This window comes from Cuculus canorus, chromosome 9 (genome assembly GCF_017976375.1).
Source record: "Cuculus canorus isolate bCucCan1 chromosome 9, bCucCan1.pri, whole genome shotgun sequence".
NCBI lineage: Eukaryota > Metazoa > Chordata > Aves > Cuculiformes > Cuculidae > Cuculus > Cuculus canorus.
Genome location: NC_071409.1, coordinates 8,960,672 through 8,984,524, shown reverse-complemented (window position 1 = coordinate 8,984,524; position 23,853 = coordinate 8,960,672). Strand labels below are relative to the sequence as shown.

The window sequence follows — 23,853 nt, the reverse complement described above, 5'->3', positions numbered from 1 at the left end:
TATCACCGTTGTTAGTGTAGCCACATGGCTTTGTGATAGCCTTAACTTGGCCTCTGTCTCTTGTGCTCTGACAGAGTGAGTGCTATGATAGGTTTCTGTTGAGGAAGGTGTTAAAAAGGAGAGGCTGGAGTATGGAATCATTCCCAGGCTGAAATGCTAATGTGTGCCTTCTATAGTCTTTGACTCTTTTGGAGCTTAACGGCCTTTTGTTGAAACTATTAATTTAACTTACTGGGTGGCTACTGCTCACTTGAATGAAGAATTTGGAGATTCCAAACTGCTCTCTGATCTCATGTAAAATAGAACTGCAGTATCTTCCTCCAGTGAAATCAAATACTGACAGGTTTGGCTTAACCTGGTAGCAGCAATGCAAACACACTTCCTTCTGGACTGGACTTACTTGATGTCACCCTAGTAACATCAATACTTGCAGTCAAAATGAGCAGAGGAGGCCTGTGATGTGTTTTCTGCTGGAGTTTTACTAGCAATTTCACAGTCAACACAGTAACTTGGTAAGAGCTTTGAATGTTTGATTTTTAGAGTGATGCTAGGCACTCAGCATAGAAAGATTGTTGCAGCACCAGTTGGAAGTGAATTTGGGGTTTATGATGAATGCTTTTCCCAAAAATAAGGAAGGGACATGTGTTTGGACACCTGGTGACCTGTTTTACCTTGATGTATTTGCCATAACCAAACTGGCTTTGTTGAGGTTTGACTAATCTTGGTGATTAACTTTGGTAGTAGTGATGTTGAAATAACTTTGTGCTTCGGGTGACTTCCTGCTCTTGTGGATATTGCATTCTTATTGCCCTAACTACCAGACTGAAAAGTATTCAGTGTTATCCTCTGAATGTAGAGTTCCTGCTAAGATGGCACCTTCCTGACCGTACTGCATGAACCCTTAACTGAAGTATCTCTTCCAGCATTTCCCATTGAATAAATAGAATCATAGAATGGTTTGAGTTGGAAGGGACCTTGAAGATGTTCTAATTCCAACCCCCCTGTGTTGGGCAAGGACACCTACCACTGGACCAGGCAGCCCAAGGCCCCATCCAACCTGGCCTTGAACATGTCCAGGGATGGGGCAGCCACAGCTTCCCTGAGCAACCTGTGCCAGTGTCTGACCACCCTCATAGTGAAGAATTTCCTCTTTATGCCTAATCTAATCTTCCCCCCTCCGTTTTAAAGCCATTTCCCCATGTCCTATCACTACAGGGCTTTGTAAACAGTCCCTCCCCAGCTTTGTATGCCCCCTTCAGGTACTGAAAAATCACTAGAAGTTCTCCTCAGAGCCTTCTCTTTTCCAGGCTAAGCAACCCCAACTGTCTCAGCCTGTCCTTGTGTAGGAGGTGCTCCAGCCCTCTGACCATCCCTGTAGCCCTCCTCTGGACCTGTTCCAGCAGGGGAGGATGTCTCTTTGCAGGTTTGTAAGGAAGCAATAATGGTACTAAAGCTTTTCTTACAGCAGTAAACTGAAGAAGAGTGGGAAGCAGATGCATTAATGAGAGCGCTCTTTACATGGGTGTAGGAGGAGGGGGTGGAAGGTACATACTGTCACTTTCTGGATTCTGCATCTACATTGTCACCATGCGTGTTGAAGGATTGTGCTCTTGTGGCTTCCCAGTGATGCCCCAGTGTTTACTTTGCATGGGAGCAATTTAGAAGTGATACTGTGAGGCTCACAGTAAGATCTTTCCTGAAAGTTCTGTAGTTGTCTGTTCCTTTCAGTTGTAAGCAATGTTTCAGTAGATTAGTATGGACTAATGGAACTGGTCCTAGGTAGTAGAACTATCTACTAGCGCTGCAAACTGGCATGAAATGCAAGTGGCAATTATTGTTCAGTGTGTTTTCCCTCTTCATCAGTTCGCCATACATGACTGCTGTGCTGTTGCAGTTGTTTATGAAAGTTTGATACTTAATAGAAATGTTGAGGTTCTGGGATATAATATATATGTGTTCTTTTGCATTTGGAATTGAAGGCTAAATGAGAAAGAAGAGATCCTTGTTAGCTGCATAGAAGACATTAGTATAAGTCAGGACTTGAGAAACACTTTAGCCTTACCCCTTTCAAATACTAAAGCAAAAGGAGTGCTTTTCTCAGTTATACTACACTGATTTTGAACAGGAGTTGGGTTTGGACTGGTTTTAGTAGTATATCAACTGCTAATGTCTTACCTGAGACTTGTGTAAACACTAAATTTCCTGTTTAAATTGGTAGGGAAGGCAGGTGGAGTGTTGCTGAGGAGAGACAATATTTTTTTTAGCACAGCTTCTTTTATCTGTGCTGTTACTTCTTTTTATCTCACTTATGACAGAAGTAAAGGGGTGTTTAGTTTTGCGGACTTGATATTTGGAAGCGTTTAATACCTCACTGTTAGCTGAAGAAAACATGACTTAGATAAAACACTTCGTTTATTAAATAACTTAAAAAGGTATGTTTTTTTTAATATGCAGGGAGTCAGTCTTTGAGACAAGTTCCAGTTGGTTCTTTCTTATGGTTTTGCTAAGGCTGGTTGTCAATTTCCAGGAGATGGTTTATATAAACACTGCAGACTGATGGCTAACTTGTCAACTGCTGTACCTGTACTTCTCTGAACTGAGCATCTGTCTGTGAATTAGTGTGTATCAGCAGACAGCTTTGACCACTTAAATGAAACCTTGGAATGGATTATGAAACTGTCTTGGAGTTGTGGGGAACATGGCACTTCCCCTCCCCGCAAAAACCCTCAACCCCCCCAAAAAAACAAACCCAGACCAACATCTGAAGGTGCAGCCAGTGCTCAGTCTGGACCCACCCCTGCGAATTGCCATGGACAAACAGAAGCTCGTAAATACTTGCCTTATATTTCATCGAGTGACTTAGACTCTCAAAATATTTACTGCTAGAATATTAGTTTAAATGAATCTTCTGAATGAATGTTGCTTTAATGGAAAATAACAAACAGCTTGTAACTGGCTGAGTTATCAATTAAAAACATTGACGTATGGGCAAAAGCAGAGGTAGCTTAGGACCTTTAATGAGAATCAGTCTTCCAGCTGTCCACCTGCCTTTCATAGCTTCTTGAAGCATTATGCTTTTTATTTCTAACTCGGACTATCCTTACTACTTTTGTGTGTAAGTTAACTTTGAATGAGACCTAAAGCAAGTTGTTGCAACCTTAATATAAATTGGGACAACAGTACTTGTTAGTTGGTGTATAGTTAAAATTCTTTTAACTTAATCCTGCAGTCTCTAAACTGTTGTTTAGAGACAGTATGAATCTTAGAGAAGGGGAGTTAATATCATGTTCCCTTTAACTGACATGCTACTGCATGTACAGTTACTGTTGCCTTGTGTACTTTCTCATTGCAGTGTGTGCAAAGTGAATGATTAAACTCAAAGAACGAGAAGCGAGAGTACAGTGGATCTTTAAAAATAACATTTAAAAAACATCCTCATCAGTTTTGACTCCCTGTTCATTGTTTCTAGTGCAACCTTCCTGCTCTGGCGATGAGTGTTACTTCTAGTGATAGTTTGGATAAAGGAAATGCAAGTAGTCTGGTTGTTACAGTACTCACAGTAATGAGGACATGGCTGTAGCTTTTTTTTTGTCCACATAAATTGCACATCGGTATAAAACTGTTCGTAAAACTTTTAAGACCCTGAAGGGTTTAAAGGTGGAAGGGGGGAAGCCTGTGGAGATGGGAACTCTTTAGTGCATAATTTAAGTACTCAAGTTTTGGTGTGTTTTAGCCATATTTTAGTTGAAAAGATGTTCAGTTATTTGTCTTCTGTGAATACTTAAAGCACAAAGTTAAATCTCGTTCTAATTAAAGCAAAACAAAAATCTTTAAGGGAAAATATTAACCTTTTAAAATATGCTTCAGAATAAATGAGCCCTGATCAGTTAGCTTACATAGAAAATGAGATTCTTACCACATGTAAATTATGTAATAATTTCTGTTACTCCCATAATAATTTTCCCCTTCAAATGGTTTTAAATTTCATGCCTTAATCTTCTGCTAGGAAAAGGAAAATCCAAACACTCCAGATTAGGTGAAACACCCCTGAGTTTACCTTGATGGAGTTTGCTATTATGAGCTAAAGAGCGACCTTTTCTTATTTCACTTGCTTTTGATAGTAAAAAATGATTTTTTTCTAGAATGAGAAACAAAAGCAAACTACTTTAGTATGGAGAAGATGCTGTTAATTTAATCTTCTCAGACTCTTATGCTTTTAGGAATATCAACCATAGAAAATACTTCGACTATATGCTGTCTGGGTGCATTCATGAGTTTGAATAACTGCCTAAATAATACTTGGGAAAAAAAAACAGAGGAAGGAAAGTTATCAAGAGAAACAATCACATTACTGAAGTTCCAGCATTTCAACTGTAAGCAAATTGTTGTGTGATTATCACTTAGGTGATTAGACTTGGTGCTTTTTTGCTACTCGGGTTTATGTTTCAGTTTGTTAACCTTAAGAGGACATTGAAACATTCTGGTCAACCGTGGACTTAGTCCCACCTTTGCTACTAGGTTTCTGGCATGTGGTTGGTAAAAAATACTTGAAAGCTTGTAGAACTCTTATACCTCTTTCGTTTACTCTTATGGCCTTAAATTTTTGATATTTGGGGTCATGGATTGGAGCAAGACACTTAAATCTACAGTTTGCAATTCTTCCCTTTCCCCCATGTGATACAAAGACATTTGCACAGCTCAGCTCAAAGGACTAGGTAGCCTGGGTTAATAGCATGTGAACATCTAGACAGCAGTTCTGTAACTTTGAAACATTGCGTGGTCTAGAGTCACTACTAGGTTAGTTTGAGGCTTCATGAAGATTGATGGTGCTTGGGGTTCCTGTAAAGGTAGGATGTGAGCAGTTGAGTGATCCTGGTGACTGCTGAGTCAAAAGTGTGGTTTTGTCTGGGGAACTACAAGTGAAATGTCTCTTGCCTTAGCAATTATTTATACTATGCAGTTTAAAATGCTGATGAGCTGTCTCTTCGGAGTCTTGCAGATGGCATTTCTGATTTGGTATTGGAAATAAACATGGAGTATGTAAAGATATAAGTTTTGATTTTGACCTTTGTCCTCCAGTCAGAACTTGCGTAAGAAACCTTTTCTTGCATGCAGCTGAAAGCTGCTTGGAAGACCTCTTGTAGCTTATCTATGTGAAAATCATTTCTTTCTTTGACATCCCAGGTTTCTTGTCTCATCTGACTGCCTTCATTGGTAGCATCCATTTCTTCATTCCTCTTACTTGAGCTGTTACCAAATAGCTCTCAGTACTTTGGTGGATCTGCAGCCAGAAAATAACTGGCATGGTTGAGTTTTCCTACCAAGTGAAACTGGTTATGTTCCCATTCCAAGCATTTGATTTTTTTTTTTTTTTAAACTGAAGAGTGGGGAGACAAATCTTGAAGCTTGATGAGTATGTTACTACTTCTGAGAAAAGGTCTTTGACAGGTGCTTTGGTCTTCTGTCTTACTGTGGGAGCTTAAGGTGTAAGTGAATAATTCAGTAACCTTGCACAGCAGAAAAAAATTGGGTTTATCTGCTTAGCTCATGTATGAGAATGTTTTATTCATTTAAAATGACTAAATTGTGTGCTTTACAAAACAGTTACACTGGTAATAATTTGTAACTGCATCAGGTGATTCTTTTGAAATACTGCTTTAATGTTGATATGAGATGGTTGGAAGCTGTAAATGAATATTTGTAAATGGTCCAAAAAATAAATAATAATTCCACCTGTGGGCTTGTATCTGTATCTTGGAATCCTGATAGCTTTCTGTTTTGACTTTCTGCTGACAGGTCACATTTAGGGCAGGCAAAACATAAGGCTCATAGCCCTCCTGAGAGTAGAAAATCTATTTCAAAGACACCCAAAGTGCAGTCTAATACTACTTCTGAGCAGTCCAAGGGACACTTATCTAAAAGGTAATTGTACTTCATATTCCTATGTTAACCAGTGTTATCTGCGCTTCACAACTGTGTGTAATATACCTCATTGTACAGAGTTCTTAGAAAATGTATGACTAATCAATTTTGACTAATGTAAGTATTGTATTCGATGGATATATTTCAGTGTTTCACATTCTGTTTGTGTTTTGGTTTTCAAATTCATGAACTAAGAGCATTCCATCAGCAATGGGGAGAAAACAATTTCTGCATAACTAGTCCTGAAATATTTGCCAGGTGTCTCTTCCTTTTTCCTGCTTCATGCTGGGAGAAGAGTGCGGAAGGTGTTCTGAGCAGTGTCCAATGTTAATTGATATGTAGCCATCTGAAGTATGCCTGTCTTCAGGGTAACCCTTGCAGCCCTGTTTTGTCTGCTCTTCGTAGGCTTCTGCTACACACATACTATAACAGTTTTCTGATGTGTAGAAGAGAATTTTGCTGTTTTTTGATTCATTACCTCAATTTCAAGATAGATATGAACCTGTTCTTACATTAAGAGCCTTCCTTGAACTAGAATCTTGATTCTGACTAGTTACGCATTACTGAATACTCCTTACTCTCTTGTGGAACTTATTCTCAAACATTCAGCTTCATGGCTTGTGTTTTTTTTTTTTTAGTTTTTAATCAGTTCAACATAGCTTAAGAAAAATCAGGTAGTAAAATTTATCCAAGTTGCCTTGTATCTTCCTCTTCAGAAAAAGTGTGCCATGTTTTTATTTTGCAATTTCTTTTAGCTTTCACGTTAGCAAAGATTTGCAACATAACTGTTCTCATACAGGCGTGTGTCTTTTTTCTTGCTTCAATGTATTTCTTGTGGTTTCCTTTATTAGATAATGCTGACATTTATCTTGCAAAACTGTTGCAACTGTGAGGTTTCTTGAGTTCAACACTAACGCTGTCCCTGCTTGCTTCTACAGAGGCTGTAGCTCATCAGCTGTTTCAGTACCACAAGAAGAAGATCCAGAGAGAGTCAACACTTCAGAAAAGCAAAAAACGGGGCAAGTGCCTAAGAAAGACAATTCTCGAGGAGTTAAACGCAGTGCTAGTCCAGATTACAGGAGGACCAATTCTCCTAGCTCTGCTAAGAAACCCAAAGCACTTCAAAGCACTGAAACTCCTTTGGAAACTAACAAGCCACATACTAAATCAAAAAGAAGACACTTAGACCAAGAACAGCCGAAATCTACACAATTGCCATCAACGAGCAAGGCTCACACCAGAAAGGGTGGAGCTGCTGGTAGCTCCCGAAGTCAGAAAAGGAAAAGGACAGAGGTTCTGTCTTGTATAAAGAGTGGTTCAGCAGTTGAATCAACTGGCGCTGAAGAGAAGTCAGCAAAACTCTCCAAGCTGGCTTCAAAATCGGTGACCTCAGCCAAAGCTGGGTGTAGCACCATCACTGATTCGTCTTCTTCAGCTTCAACATCCTCCTCCTCTTCTGCTGTTGCTTCTGCTTCTTCTACTGTTCCTCAGGGTGCCAGAGTGAAACAGGGAAAGGACCAGAATAAGGCTAGACGTTCCCGTTCTGCATCCAGCCCCAGTCCAAGAAGGAGTAGCAGGGACAAAGAACAGAGTAAAACAGGTGGCTCTTCAAAGTTTGACTGGGCTGCTCGATTCAGCCCAAAAGTCAGTCTCCCTAAAACAAAACTGTCTCTACCAGGCTCTTCCAAGTCAGAGACATCAAAACCTGGACCTTCGGGACTGCAGGCTAAGCTAGCAAGTAAGTTGTTCTTTTGTAGAAGAATAAGCATGTACATCTTAAAATCAAGCTTCTAAACAAATCTATCTATTGTTTTCAGGCTTACTGGAACTATTTACAGCTAAAGCAAATGTCTTAGGCTTACAGAACACAGACTGTACTTAAATTGCTTCTGTCTTGCAAATTAATTTTAAAAATAAAATATATGCAAAATAGTTGGCAGTTGTGATAGGGACATCTATGTTATAAAATTATTATATTCCTCCTGGAAGAACTTATTTTCCTCACTTTAAGTTTTCTGTCCCAAAGTGGGAACGGTCAATCCTGAAAAACAAGTACATATGTGGTTTCTTGTTTCAAGCCCACTTTCCTAATTTTTCTTTACTCTGACAATCTCTGTTACTTTAAGAGCAGCAGTCTTTTAAACCTAGTGTGTCTCATGCCTGGGATGTTAGTCACTTAATCTCTTAAATTGTTCTTGCAAAATACATCTTCTCTGGTGCTGAATTTGAATAGTAGGTACTGTTCTTGGACATTGTCACTGAGAAGTACAGGCTGCTAGCAAGCAGAGCCCCTGCTTGCCAGTGTGCAAATATGCTTGTAGCTCTGTTGCCTTGAACGAAAGGCTTCTGAAATGTTATGCTGCCTTTGTGTACTGTGTGATTTACTTAGAGCACGTGTTCTTTAAAACCTGATGTGAGAAGTTGTATTCCTGAGCTTGCTTACTGTTGTTCCTTTACCTAGCCGAGATCACGAGCAGCCTGTCTCAACTGAGGCATGTCTATAGCTAATACTAATGCAGGAAATATGTGGAATAAACAAGAGCAACTGGATGTCTTCCTGTATAATCAAAATAGATTTAATTGACCTAACAGGCTTGTTTTGGATAACCTGCATGACTGGGGTATTGATTCTGGAGTGATGTAACCTAATTGAGAAAGAATGACATTGGGGAGGGGGAGAGGAGTTACTTTCTTTATAACGAGGTTTTAACTACCTTCTCCATGGTTCAAGACTTACTGGGTGATGAATTCTAGCATAAAACACAGGGTTGAAGGAGTGAGTAAGAATTGGGCAAGAGTGGGACTACACAACAAGCACCTCCAACAAGGGAACAAAGGTGAAGGCAGAGTGATTTATGTGACAAGTTAGAAAACTTCATTAAGGAACGAAAAGGAGAAGGGTAGGATAGAATGATGTGAGGAAGGTTAGCAAGTAGCTTGAAAAACAGCCTTGAGAATGAGCCTAAACTGTCTCTACAAAGAATGTACTAAGAAAGCCAGCTTGACTAGCTTCAGCTTTTCTATGACCAGAAAACCATCTTTTGCAAAAAGGTAAGCTTAAATTAATATCTTTAAGTATATGTCAAAACCCAAAGTTAGTAAGGACTTCAGATATGTGTGTATGTATAAGAAGTCACTGGTAAGGGGCACAAAGCATGGTGAGATACTTCAAGACTTGATAGAGGTTAAAGTTACTTTCTCTAGGTGGCATCCTAGCATTAGACATTTCAGACTTCCTAGTAGCATCAACAGGTGCTACTAGAAAGTCTGAAATGTCTAATGCTTCTCTATTTTCCTGTGGATTACAGCAAAGCTTATTCCAATGGTTGTTATATTTCATTTGTCAGAGTAAGTCATTATACTGAATATCTCTCGATAAGAACTCTGCCTAGAATAGATGAAAAGTGTTAAACTTGATATTTTCAAATAGTCTCAGCCTTTCAGATAGAGCAATAGAGCTCTTTGACAACACACGGAAGAAGCATTTGAATTAATAGTAACTACTGTTAGCCCTTGTTTAATAAAAGCGAAAATAACTTGTCTGTCATACAGCTTCACTAACTCAAATATTAGGAAGATTTTTAAATATTTTATCGAAATAAGCATTTTGGAAGATGTTGGGAAGTGTCAAAACTTTAAGAAAATGAAGCTCTAGGGTAGGTTTTTAAGAAAGAATGGGCAAATTCAGACTTATTTTCTGTAGCAAGCTAGTAATCTAGAGGATGATGAAGCAGAAGTGGGTGACTTCCACACAAATGTTAACAGCTCAAAGCCTTCTAAAGCAACAAGGCGAAAAGTGGTCTGATTAGATCTTTGAGGTGTACACCCCTCTGCCTGGAAGCATGTCCTCAGAACCTATCGTCATGCTGTGTAGAAAGTGAGAGCTAAAACTCAGTAGGCTTGTGTAGGGGTATAATAGGAAACAGATGTTTGAAGTCTGAAATTGGGCTTAGAACTAGCGGGAGGTATAAGGAAAACAAACGTGCAAACAGAACTGTAAAGAGCTACAGAAAAACTTCAGGCAAAATGGTGGAGGGGAGTGGTTCTAGGAAGAAAAGTGGGAGGATGGGGGGGTTCTGGCAAACATATGGTTAGTTCTGTCTGTGGAAATGCAATGTGGTTCACTTCTGGGTGTTGCAGTTTAGGGATTACAAGAAGAGCTATAGGTAGTAACTGAGCAGTGACATTTTTGACTTAACACCTGTAGAATTTGTTGAAAGAACAAAAACGGGCTAGACTGAAGCTTTTCACTTTTGTTTTTGTAGCTAAGTATTTCTTGATGGGTGGGAGGAGGTAGGTTTCTTGTTTTGCTCTCTTTGATTTGACCATTTTCCCATCCCTTTCAAGCATTGTGTTTTGTAGGGGCTTTTAAAATATTGTGAATTGGGTCATCTCGCTGATGATGCCATAATATAAACCCAAGTCTAATCAAGTATCCATTACTAGGGGAGTCTATACTGCCCTTTGTGTAGTGTTCTGTGGCCCTTAAGTAGGAAGAAGGTGGCAATGATGGCTGGGAAAGTGCTGGGAGAAAGAGTACCTTAGAGTAGCTAGCCCTGACCAAGAAGCCCCTGCCTAATAGTTAAGATTTTATGGGGCTGGAAAGGGTTATTGGGTTATGCTGAAAAGTCACATGAAAGTAAACATGGAGCATGAATGATGTTTAATACCTGGCTTCGAGGGGTTTGGCAATGATCAAGAAGAAAAGAATCTGCAAATAACTCTGAATTTTAGTTTATTTAGGATTGTGAGCAATTGTGCTGGCTGCGTGGAGGACATTAGAGCGTTGGAGTTGTGGACTTGGGATTGAGGAAATAAACCAACTGTCTTCAAACTCACTGTCTTATTTGTGGTGATGGGCTGTGTGGTACTACAACCAGGAGCTAGGGATGTCTGAGCTGGTACTGAGGAAGGGGAATAGTGGAGCAATGCAATGACAGGAGATTGTCTTGTCTTCTCCTGCCACAGCTATTTTCACCTTCTTCACTGCTTGAGGAGAGCACTTAAACACTGGAGCCAATCTGAAGTCTAAACTTCCAGTCCTAACAAGTCAAACTCTTTTGAGCAGATCAAGGGTTTTCCAGGTTATGAACTGTGAAAGTGACCAGCTTTATTTTGGCTTGGGTCATATGCTCAGACTTAGATTAAGTTAATGCAATACAGCTGCATTCGGAACTGGTTTCTTTCATGCAACAAAAAATGCTTTTTAAAAAATAGATGTAGACTAGTAAACACATTAAAATGTGAAGATGTTATTAAGACTTTTTTGTGTGGTTTGTGTTAGGCCGTGCTGTTTCAGGTTTAGCCTGTTTGGGTCTATTTTACATCAGTCATAAACATGAGTGGTATGCAAGCAGGATGACGTCAGGGCATATGCAATGTATCTGTTTGCCATGAGGAAGCCTGTGCCTCTGCTTTAATTCTGAAGTTTACATCTGAAGTTTTTGCAGTTGCTGAGTATGAACTTCTTAAACCTAACTTTCTTTTGATTTTTGGGAAGTCTGTATCTATTCATAACTTTTACTAGCTTTTTGAAACAGATCTTTACATGATAGCTTTATATTATAGATACACTGCAGAATAAATAGCTTCTGAGGGTAATCATCAAGTTTCTCTGAAGCCCTTGCTGTCTGTCTGTCTGTGGCAGCTTGGCTGGCGCTTTCTTCCTTCATCAGTTGCGAAGCATCTCTAATCCTGTCTCTGGGAGTGCTGTTGATGCCCTGATTACCAGTGAAGGCTCGGGGCTGTTTGCCTCCTGCGGCTTCTCTGTGGAACTAACGGTCAGCTGGGGGGGCTGTGCTGGCGATGTGTTAAGGGGAAGATCAAATTTTGTTAATGGTGTGAGTGAAAGGAAGAAGGCTCGGTCCTATGGTGATGAAATTAGCAGCCCTGAGCTTATGGTATTGGTAAGACTCAAAGGATTTACAGAAGATGCAGGTGGTAAGATTGACTTAAGAAGCCTTCTTAAACAATGAACTTTGAGGGCAGAGTGGCATTGAACAGTGAGAAGGGAACAAGCTCCTATAAGTCTTTTGTTGCTTCCTTTTTAACCTTTGAAATTAATAGAGGGAGGTGGAAGCTAACATGTGCCCTGGTAAATACACCAGAGGTAGGGAAATAAAGACTTGGGAAGAAAAACGTGCAAAAAGATCTGGCAAGTGGAAGGTTCGTCCAGAGCAGTAGGAGAAAATGAGCTCAGCTCTTCTGGGTGTTCAGGCTGCAATGTGTTCTGCTGCTAATCCACCGAGCAGTAACAGAGTAACTCTTTGTGTTCTCTAAAGCCCTCTTACTGAGATAATTTAGTTTGAAGAGATGGCTAAGCTAATTTCATGCCCCTTATGGAAAAGGACAAGCCATTTCACTGCTTTGCCTTGCTGCTTCATGGTGTCAGTGGTCACCTGATGTGTGTTAAGCAAGCTCAGTTTACCAAACTGGCAGAATGCAAATGGAATGAGTAAGTGTGTATCAGGTGTGCACATTGTGTGCCTTGAGATTGGTTTGGGGACAATAGACCATGAGTGGGTGTACCATACTGTGAAACCACAGTAAGATGTTAAGATAGCTCTGCTGCTTTGTGAAACCTTTACCCTTAGCAGAAATCCTATTTTAATACAAGTCAAGTCAATCTTGCTTCGCTTACGGTGGATGTATGGTGTCTTATCGGTAGCGTGTTACTAAGCTGATATGAAAGTACTTAATGTTTAGGTCTGACTACTGTGGGACAGTGAGTACCCACAGAGTGGAGGGTAGTAAGTGGCTTGCTGGCAAAAAAATAAAATGCCCTTGTGTGTTTTCCTAGCAAACTGCTGTAAAAAGGTGATTAACTTACTCTCCTAAATGTAAAGGAAAAATACATCTCGCTTAGAATTTCACAGGACTGTTAGAGGTACTGAGTAGCTTACTTTCCCATATATGTAACACGAGATTGGGTTGGTGGCTACATTTATCTGTGGGGTAAGTTCAGTGCTGTGCCTAGTGCCACTTAAAGCATGCATTTCCCACTGTAAAATATAAGCAGCTTTGAGGGAAGCTTTGTTATATCTCTACACTTCCAGTGCTTCAGAAGCATGGATAGTTAGGGCATTAAATCCTGCTACCAATGGGTTTTGTATTGTATCTCTGCTTTAACACACTCCTGTGTCCCCCCCGTCTTGTGAATGCCTTACTGGATTCAAACAGGATTGGAGTCATCCTACGTTTCTGTTGTAGCAACTTCAGCTGAAAATTTTGTTTTGAAAGCATATGTAATAAAAATACCAGTTTTGTTGAGAATCTGAAGAAGTGACGTTTTGTTCTATATGTACAGGTAAACTGAAATTGCAGTGACTGGTCTGCTTCCGTTCAGTGAGTGGTGGGTGTGAAATAGGGAGCTGAATATAGAATTGTTGTTTCCTTAAGGTTGCCTAAATTACTGAGTCAGTTAGCCAGGGGTGTGGTAAATCCATGAATATCGGGTTGATCTTTATCTGCATGGAACTTAACTGCACAGCATTGTGTTCCTGAGTCAAATACAGTTGGAAGCTTGAAAGGCCAAACTATTAAGCAGGTTAATAACAGCTTTTCCAATCACTTCTTGCTTTCTGTTAAATATCCAGTCAGGAGCTGTACAGTTACTGTTTCATCCCTGAGTACCACAACTCAGTGTTCCTGGAATGTTTTGGGATTAAAGAAGTAGACAAGAGCCAGTTTGGTGCTTACTGTGCTTAAAAACATTGTACATTTAAATATGTTTTATTTCTGCTTTATTGCCAGAAGAGGGAGCAGTAATCTAACTTTCTTATCTTTTCAGAGCTATTTATATCTGTTCTAGTAATATGTCTATAGTACATAGTAATATGTCTAAATCTAATACAATGGGTGTCTCTTTGATTTTGTTTTATTTGTTTATTGTAGAGGTGGGAGGGGACTGAGATGTAAAGCAGGGCCTGATAAGGGCTTTTAATACTCAATCCAAACCAGAAGGCTGAAAATTAAGCTGTTAGAGGATATTTCAGCCTGATAGTAAGCTTGCTTATATTCTGAGACTGTTGTATTGCTTTTGGTTTTTTGTAAGATTTACCTGGTTTTGCAGTGGGATGTCATCAGAATAAGGACTTCATAACCTAGAACAAATAACTGTCACTTGGGTCAATTGTCAAAGTGGAAAAACTTCTAAGTCAGATACCTTTCCAAAGCCATGAAGATATTCTTTGTTGTTTGCCTCAAGGAAAACCTTATGACAGTGGTGGGGTTTGAAGGTATTTAGTTGAAATAGGAACACAAATACACATGAGAGATGTCGGCACTGGCAGCGCTTGACTCCTGGAGGGAAATGTGGTTTTGATTTCAGGCAGTTATTCTTAAGCCATAGTAATGTGAATAAAATGTACTATAAATTATGATGCAAATAGTGAAGACAAAGTTTATGCTACTTACAGACTTAGCAGAGGTGGAGGAAAATTGGTGCAGCCGCCACTGTGTGTCTGTGTCCCTCCCCTTGCAATGTAATTTCCTCTTTATCTGAAAGTAAAGCATCTTCTTTCAAGAGTTTTGAATGTCAACATGGGGAAATAATAAACTTGTATCCCATAATATGATACCTGCTTAGCGTGAGAAAGACGTATGAGCCCTTCTACAACTGTGATGTGTATTTGGGAAAAGATGTTCAGGGAATAATTTGGAGTTTGACTTGACTCAAAATAATGAGAAGTATCTGAACCTTTCTGTTACTGGTAAAACATTTCAGTGTAAGGTGACTAAAAGCCCGTGTGGGCTTATTGTAGTTCTTATGTGGAAGCTTTTCTTCTATGTGGTTCTGATTTTTCTGATAAAAAGTTACATTTCTTTGTAGAACTGTTGTGTATTTAAGGACTGATTTACTTTCCACTCTTTAAATCTTACATAGGTCTAAGAAAATCTACAAAGAAGCGCAGTGAATCACCACCTGCTGAGCTCCCCAGTTTGCGGCGGAGCACACGGCAAAAGACCACGGGCTCCTGTGCTAGTACTAGGTAAAACAAGATAATGAAACATGATTACTCCAGGGGGGTGATATTAATGCCATTTGTATGTGTGAAAACTCTTGTTTGTCTCTTACTTTGCTGTTGCAGAAGTAGCTGTAGCTTTTCAGGCCTGCTGAGTTACTATGTACATCAGTGTCATAGCACGTGGGGCACATCGAATTTGTCAGCATCAGACCTTCAACAAGTCCCTTGGCTCTTGGGGTGGAGGGAAAGAAATACTGAAAGTCAGTATTATGAATTTTAAGTAGTCTTTTTCTTAGGGAGGTATTGTTTAAAAAGATACTGAGCACTGAGAGAGCACTAAGCTGCTGTTCATTGTGAATAACAAAACAGATGAAAAGTAAGACTTCATGGTACCAGACAGGAGTCTTGTTTTAATAGTGGACATTGTTGAGCTGACTTGGCTTGTCTGCTGTTGCGTCTGAACAATGCTACAAATATCAAAGTACTTATTTTCCTCTGCATCAGAGGTATATTCAGTCCTGAATAAATAATTTTAAACAACTGTTTAAATGGGAGGGGAAAGTAAATACGTCCTGTGACGTAAAACATGTTTGTAGTTGCGTGTACTCTGAAGCTAGGCTTATGAAAATGAGCTTTACTTTTTCTTACACCTAAACTGCTTTTGGTAGCTCCAGCATAACTTCTTTTCCATCTTCCATGCCATATGCCATAAAAAAGGGTCCTGAAGTCTGATTGTGTTGTCAAGTGTGTGTTTGAATTTGTGCACTCTGTAGGCAGATACATATGTAGTGGGGATGATGTATTGTTTAAAAAAGCAAATTTAATTTGAGTGCACTCAAACTTATTTTGGCACTGAAAACCCAGCTGAAGACTAGACTTCTCTTTATGCTTTTGGTAGTAGTTCGGAATTTCCTTGAAAGATAGTTACAAGAGAGACATTTAAGAAGTTCGATGACAGAAATACTAACAGTCACTTTAGTCTTGCTCATTTTGACTTTTCTGTTTTAGTATATTGCCTTGTTTTGAAGTGCATAATGGAAGGACCTTGCTGTAATATGTTAGCATAAGCAAATCGGTGCCATGGCGTGGGGCAAGGAGGGTGAAGGCGAGTTGGACAATTTTGTGAAGACTGATTCTTGGGCAAATCTGTACATTTGTGCAACTTTGTGGTAGTGATCCACATAAATCTTATGTGGTTTTGAGTAGTCTCACATTAATAAGTCTCTTGTCTTAGTTCATAAGGTCTGAAACTTGTTTTGATCTTTAGTCGGCGAGGCTCTGGCCTGGGCAAAAGAGGAGCAGCTGAAGCTCGCCGACAGGAGAAGATGGCTGATCCTGACAACAACCAAGATGGAGTTAACTCTTCAGCTGCACGTACGGATGAGGCTCCCCAGGGGGCTGCAGGTAAGAAGAAAGTGCAACTGAAGCATTTTCAGTATAGTTGCTGATATAAGCATCTTTGCATTTAAAAATAGTTAAATGGATTAAGTTGTGGGGAGAAATTACTGAAGCTGGTAAGTAAATCTGGAAGACTTTTGAGAGAGAGGGATTTTTTTTTTTTTTTTTGCATTTCATCTCCTGGATATTTGGCACATTTGAGTTATGTGCTTTTGTGGTCTCCAAATTGTGCCCAATGAAGTTGACTCTAGTTTTCAGACACTTAACTTCTTGTTTTAAAAAATATAGTTTCAGCTGATGCTACATAAATTGCTGTGCTGCCAACCAGAGTGGTCAGAATACAGAAAGCAGGCATTTACCTGTCAAAGCTGTTTTATAAGTACTCATAAATCTGCAAGTTTCCTGTTGAAATGACAACCATTTCTTTATTGGAGAAATTGTAACCAAGTTAAACATTCTTTCTTGCTCAATACCACTAAATAGTATTTAGTTTTATCATCTGGTCCTAATCAATAGCGAGTTCAGAGGAGCTTTTCAGCAGTTATACTGCATTGTAGAAAATCTCAGATGTTCTCTTAAAGCTGGCTACGTCAGTACCAAAAGTCAAAATTAACAGAAATTCAGTGCAGCATAACACTCGGTTAGGAAAAGCATAAATTTACTAAGGACACAGGTAAATCTGTCTGAAAGGTAATTTGCTGATCTAGCTGCATGGATTTTTTCATTATACGGTGATATTGCTTCTTTTCAGCTTTTGGGATTGTTAGGGTGTTAGACTTGTGGGCTGGTCAATTTATAATGACATTTGTGTGGAAGTATGATGGTGGCAATGTTAAATGCAAAATTTTTCTGGTGGTGGACAATTTTTTTGGTGGTGGAGTTGATGTGAATTTTGTAGCTTTAAAGGCACTTTAACTTGCATTAATCTGTATTTTATTTCTTTAGCTTCTAGTTCTGTTGCTGGAGCTGTAGGTATGACAACTTCTGGAGAAAGTGAGTCAGATGATTCTGAGATGGGAAGACTACAAGGTATAAATGCTGTTACTAATTCACCTTTCACTTTTTTTGTTTGCAGCCTCCAAATAGGCATACCTACCCAAATTTTGTGTTCTATGTAGCAAGGAGGCTGTAGCATGTTGTTCTATGTAATGAAGTTCTGAAGTATGGAGTTACAGGCTTAAATTCACTAAAGATGCAAGTTTGGAAGCAGTGTCTGGAGGGAGTGGCGTAGTGTCCCTACTTATATACCTGACTTATAATACACTACTATCAATGGTTTTTCAGGAGGAAGTAGGGGGAGAGAATTGAGAAACTCGGTCTTATTCAGTGTGTAAGCTTGAATATGAAAAGAAGCCTTTGCAAGAATGTTTTTGGATGCCAGGCCAGGTTAGGCCTGCTGTTAGTCTGCCTGCTTCTGGATAACATTTTTTTGTGCTTGTCATTGATACCCATGTTGCTGGAAGCTTTGACCAAACCAAATTTAAATATTCTTAAAATGCTTGCTTTCATGCTTGGACTAAAGGATTCAGGTCTCAAAAACCCAAGAGTACAGACAGGTAGAATCTCAGTTTATATGTCCTGCAACTGTTTTAATGAGTTTGCTACTATATTGCAAAGAGTTTTGAGATCACGATCTCCCTTGTACGATAGGTTTCAATTAATCTGCCTATTTAATGTGGAAAAGAGTGCGGTGTCACTGCCAGGTCACTTGCTTTATAGTCTCTAGTAAGCATAGATATGTGTTAGGGATATTGACCTAAATTGTTTTTCACCAGTAATCATTATTGTATTGATCAGCTGTAGTCATGTTTGCTACAATAAAAATCAGAGTCACCCTCTTAGTCTAGATTAAGAGAGACTACTGAAAAGTGTTCAAAATCAAAACCAGTCACCCTCTAATATCTAGCAGAGTTCTTACCGCTTCTTCTCATTTACAAATAAAGCTGTGAACCTTTTTTCAGTGTCACTTTTTCAGATTATAGCGCCACTGAGTTCCTGAAAGTGTGAAAATAAGCCTAAGTTATTTTACATAGTTTGAGTTCAGATTTGAAATTATCATTTGGTATATCTGCTATTCTAGATCTAGACTTATGACAATTTTATAGACCAGATTTCTTCTGTGGAATATGTAACTCTGGAAACTCAATGGGTGACTTCTTAAAGGGCCTTCATGCGCTGATGCATACAAAAATTAGTTATTTGTTCCCTAAAGGGTATCTTCTTGATGTATTTTTTGAAATTGAGGTAGCTGCAGTCATCTAATCCGAACTCTTCTTTCTTAAAGTATCAACATCCTTGTAGTCTTGAATTATAGCATCATGGAATTTAAGCTTTTGAAAATGTGTAGAAGCTTTGACAATGGCTGTTATCCTCTGTTTGCTTTTAGCTCTGTTAGAGGCTAGGGGTCTTCCTCCTCACCTGTTTGGCCCTCTTGGTCCTCGGATGTCGCAGCTCTTCCACAGGACAATTGGAAGTGGAGCTAGTAAGCAAAGTTTGTCTAATTTGACTTAATTCTTTCCACTTCCAGACTAGTAGAATTCAGCCACTAGTAAATTATAATATTTGTGTTAGCTTCATAGTTTAATATAGTATTTTACATGTTGGAGATTTGTATGTCATGATAGTGCTAGACCACAATATTCATTTGCTTGCCTTTCTATAAGGAAGAAAAATTTGCTTCAGCCATGTTTCTTTTCTTTTTTTTTTTTTGGGGAGGGCATCTTAATGTTCCCTTCATGGTGGGGAAGGGAGGGTTCTTGCCTTTTTACCCCTTCCTTATCTTTTTCTTTTGCATGATGGGCTTCTTAACAAAGACTTTCCAACCTCCTTGGTTTTTTTTTTTTCTGGCTTTAAACAAGTGCTTAAGCTAGCTTTACAACTATCATTAGATGTCGGTTCCAAGTATGTTGTATATAGTTTCAAAAGTGTCTTAATGTTTCAGGCAGAATAATTTCCTTCAGGTAGTGTTTCAGCGAGAACATGGGTCCTTAGTCTTGTTCCACCATGTCTGCGTTATGCAGCTGGATAAGATGTGTACCTTTTTAGTCCTAAGTCTGTTTGGCTTCCCAGAAGAGCCAAAGGCAGGCTTTTAACACTGCCTGCTCAGAAGAGGATGGGGTCTCGTGAGTACTCCATGTGCTCTATTATTCAAGGAATGTGCTGAAAAGTGCTTTGCTTTCTAAAGGAAGAGTGGTGGGGGATCTGGCACCTGCTGTAGGCTGGCAAGTTGGCTGTGGTGGATTCCTTGTACTGACCAGTCTGCACTGGAAAGACAGCCAAGAGTGAGATTTTTGCCTCCCTTTCCTATCCCCACCCCCTCCTTTTTATGACAGGGAAAGGAAGTGAAGCTACAAATGCAGAGGAAAACAAACTATCTCTGATCTTCCACTCTGGCAGAAGTACAGCATAACAGTTCCGTTGAACACTTATGTCTTCTAATGTCTTCTTTCCTGATGTTTTTTCTGGATATCTAGGTTCTAAAGCCCAACAGCTTTTACAAGGTCTCCAAGCCACTGATGAAAGTCAGCAACTGCAGGCCGTGATTGAGATGTGCCAGCTGTTGGTCATGGGAAATGAAGAAACTTTAGGAGGATTTCCAGTCAAGAGTGTTGTACCAGCTTTGGTAAAGATTTAGATTTCATATTTAGAGAATATGCTACTTGAATCAATATCTTGCTTTAAAAAAAATTCTTAATTTATATTACATTTTTAATTTTATATATATATATATATATATATGTGCATCTCTTTCTCTATCTCGTTATTTTGTTTTGAGGATGCATTTTGCTACTTTATGATAGTCCTGTTAATACTTTAATAGCTCAAGGGTCGGTAGTGGCTCTTCCCAAACTTTTACCAAAATTCACGGTTTTAAGTCAAAAGCTATGATACTGCTTTGTGCCCCTTTATTTATGTTGATGTCTGTAAACTTTTTACTAAACTAACATATTTTTTTAAAAAAAAACAGATAACACTGCTGCAGATGGAGCACAACTTTGACATTGTAAGTAATTTTAATGTTTGAGACATGTTTTAAAATAGAAGAATGTGTCATCTGCACTTAAAACCAAATCTCTCTATTTACAGATGAATCATGCATGCCGAGCCTTAACATATATGATGGAAGCACTTCCTCGATCATCTGCTGTAGTGGTAGATGCAATTCCTGTCTTCTTGGAGAAGGTAAAATGAAATAAAAACAGTGTTAAACTAATTGGAGTGGATTTTCTTTTGTCTTAACTTCAGGATATGTCAGTAGTATTATAGCTTATTTTCATGGCTTACAAGGTGATAATACATACATAATAATGAGAAGCTTTTAAAAACAGGTTTGCTGTTAGAGCTTTTCAGCAGGGGTGTGTACAATCTGATTCACTGAGAACTTTTTTGTCTGACTGGTTCTGCAAAGATTCTGTGTGACGGTGCAAACTGGTAACTCTTGGAGTAGCTGTATTGCTGATCTAGCCTTAAGTCGGCTGGCTTGATGACAGCTGGCAGTGCATCTGCATCGTTACCTGTCTCGATACAGGCTGACTGTCCAAGTGTTGATGAAGACTAGTATTTTTACAGACTGGTTTAGAAATTAGTCTACAAGGTTTGTTTTTTTCTTGTAGCTGCAAGTCATTCAGTGCATTGACGTGGCAGAGCAGGCGCTTACAGCCTTGGAGATGTTATCACGCAGGCATAGTAAAGCCATTCTACAGGCGGTAAGTAAAAAGGAAAGCAGTTTTACCTCTACCAGGTCTACGTCTTGGTGATCTTCTGTGAAGATGAAATAAGAAAACAAGTTTCTGTGACTTTAAACAAACAATTTAACTCTCAGTACTGCTACTTTTTTACAGGGTGGGTTGGCAGACTGTTTGCTGTACCTGGAGTTCTTCAGTATAAATGCGCAGAGGAATGCCCTAGCCATTGCTGCCAACTGCTGCCAGAGTATAACACCTGATGAGTTTCACTTTGTGGCAGACTCTTTGCCACTGCTTACACAAAGGTTAACCCATCAGGTAAGAAGCTGTTAGAAAATGGAAAGTTTTAATTTTGACATGGAAGTAGTGTCTGAAAGCAACTTGATGTCTAGTTCTTTACTGTCTACTTTTGCCTTGGCAGTGTGATAATTACCTTGAAGTTTCTATACTGTCAAGTTGCAATATGCAGATTAGAATATGGACTTTTAGATTTTTGTGACTCCCCTATTACTTATGTAAAACGAGATGAATAAGGCACTTAACTTCAAGCGTGGATAATGGTGGGTTTGCGTCCTTACTTGTTAACCATCAGTAAAAGGAAATCCAGGAAGATTACTGTTCTTTTTTCTTAACACATGAATTGCAAGATTCCTTCCGGCTTGAAACTGAAGCTTTTCTGAGTTTGAATTTTTGTGATGTTTCTGATTCGACTCTTTGGGAGGGCTTACAGCTTTTTAAAAAGCAAGTTCCTACTCTTGCACAGTAGTTTGAAGTGATGAACCCGAAATCATGAGGCTTCTAAGACTTACCTGACTTGTGATGCTACTATGCTCACGAACGAGCACTATTGCACCAAAAGAGATTTGGACATGGTGCTCGGTGGTCAGATCCCTGTTAAAAGGGTGAAAAAGGAGAAATTATTTTATTCTCTAACAAATGCTGCTAAGTGGAAGCTTGCAGGTAACGTTTGTGTGTTCTTAGGCTGTTCTTAATTTTGTCAGCATCATCTTGCTGACAGACTACTTGAATCTTTGATGCAGCTTCAGAGAAGTCAGTTGTCAGCTTCATATGGTGCTTTGTAAACACAAGCATTATTCTTAGCTGTATTGGGGACAAGTACTGACTCCTGCTCTATTAAGAGCAGCTGCAGCCCACATAATTAAGATTTCAAGAAACTTTGAAGTGGAATTTTTCTGAGGGGAGTAAAAAAAAATAAATCTTGAGTTAGCTCTGAATAGAATAGTTGAGGTTAGAAAGGACCTCGGTTATGTAGCCCTAACGCCCCATTTAAGCAAAGTCAGCTCAAGCAGATTGCTCAGGAGCATGTTGAGTTGTTTGGACAAACAAACGTGTCCTCACAAACTAACTACAGTAATAGAGATATGGCCTTTTCCAGTGTTCAGGAGCCCTTAGAGTAAAAGTGTTGTTCAGATTAACTTTTTTGAGTGTCTAGTTTTAGAGCAATCTTTACTATCTTGGTGTCTTTGGGTTTACTGTCTTGGCTCCAGAGCTTGGTATAAAAATCAGGTTTCATGTGGTTTATAGAACAGTAGCCTTCAGTCCTGCTTGTTGTCTGTATCTCCTGATGCTTTGGCGTTGTAGTTCTCTTCACTTCTGTTTCCTCCTTGTAGATCCAAAAAGGGTATTATACATCCATTAATTCATCTCTAAAGGTATTTGTGTTGCAAGTGTGAGGTGTTTCCCAGGAAACATGCCATATCAGGAGGTCAGTTGAGACTTTCAGTGAACTATAAAATTCAGAGCTTGAGTGTTCTGAGAAATGTGATTCAACTGTCCTTTTTGGAGAGATTTTAGGAATGTCTCAAAATGACAGGATAATACAACGTAAGTTAAAATATTTTAATTGGAACAAATACTTAACTTTTTTTATAATAGGACAAAAAGTCTGTTGAAAGCACTTGTCTCTGTTTTGCACGGCTGGTGGACAACTTCCAGCATGAGGAGGTAAGGGGGTTGTTTTTCGGGTGTGGATTGGTCCTCCTTCCCTCCCTCAGTTTATCCAAAGGACATGCCTTTCAAACCAGACTAATGTTTTTAATTTTACTGTTCCCTCCCGAAGAACTTGCTCCAGCAGGTTGCTTCCAAGGACTTGTTAACAAATATCCAGCAGCTCTTGGTAGTGACGCCTCCTATCCTGAGCTCAGGAATGTTCATCATGGTGGTGCGCATGTTTTCCTTAATGTGCTCCAATTGTCCTACTCTTGCAGTCCAACTTATGAAGCAAAGTGAGTTCTTGCTCTTTCATGTTCTGGGGGACCTATTTAAGTTAATGCCTACCGTCAATATGAAACACTGTGCACTTGATCATACAAATATTGTGTGCTCTTATTTTTCTTTCTGACTGTACTTCCTCTGGGATACAAAGTTTAGTTAATCTTGTTGAAAGCTTTTTTTTGCTGAAGGATGTTGCTTAACTTTCCTGTCTCTAGCTGTTATCACTGGAGTGCTCGCCTAATTTCCAGTCTGCATTAGCTGCACATGTTACTCGCATTTCAACACAAGTTGAATAATTCTTGTCGTAGTCTTTACCAGGTGAGGGAAATATGGGATTTGAGGGCTTTTTTTTCTGAGGGAAGAAATTAAGAATAAAGTAACTACTGTGTAGCTGTTTTAGTTCCCACTTGTTTTCTTCTTTTCGTTATGTGAATTTTGACTTGTCACTTCAACTGCCCTCTGTTCCCATGTTCTGTGCCCTGTATATTGGGTGATATTTACCCCCTATGTATCCATTTAAGAAAAAAAAAACAAAACAAAACAAAAAAAAACAACTAAACCCCAAAACCCCAAACAAAAAAAAAAAAACCCAGAGCCGAAAACAAGCACATTTCTTGCAGTGTTCTGAGATAGCTTTTGTCTTAGCG

General features: G+C 39.2%; 1 protein-coding gene across 6 annotated transcripts in view; it reads left to right on the top strand.

The window, feature by feature from the left end:
- The window catches only part of TRIP12 (thyroid hormone receptor interactor 12), a 74,285-nt gene that overhangs the window by 26,417 nt on the left and 24,015 nt on the right, over positions 1 to 23,853 (top strand). For 3 of the 6 annotated variants that reach the window (XM_054073929.1, XM_054073927.1, XM_054073928.1), the window contains exons 3-15: positions 5,797 to 5,922; positions 6,861 to 7,660; positions 14,807 to 14,912; positions 16,156 to 16,292; positions 17,232 to 17,315; positions 18,673 to 18,768; positions 19,760 to 19,908; positions 20,254 to 20,289; positions 20,373 to 20,468; positions 20,900 to 20,992; positions 21,128 to 21,289; positions 22,868 to 22,936; positions 23,052 to 23,217. In XM_054073929.1, the coding sequence (XP_053929904.1) occupies positions 5,797 to 5,922; positions 6,861 to 7,660; positions 14,807 to 14,912; positions 16,156 to 16,292; positions 17,232 to 17,315; positions 18,673 to 18,768; positions 19,760 to 19,908; positions 20,254 to 20,289; positions 20,373 to 20,468; positions 20,900 to 20,992; positions 21,128 to 21,289; positions 22,868 to 22,936; positions 23,052 to 23,217 (2,120 nt within the window). The remainder of the gene's footprint in view (positions 1 to 5,796; positions 5,923 to 6,860; positions 7,661 to 14,806; positions 14,913 to 16,155; positions 16,293 to 17,231; positions 17,316 to 18,672; positions 18,769 to 19,759; positions 19,909 to 20,253; positions 20,290 to 20,372; positions 20,469 to 20,899; positions 20,993 to 21,127; positions 21,290 to 22,867; positions 22,937 to 23,051; positions 23,218 to 23,853) is intronic. The other 3 variants (XM_054073933.1, XM_054073932.1, XM_054073931.1) reach the window with 2 other exon arrangements.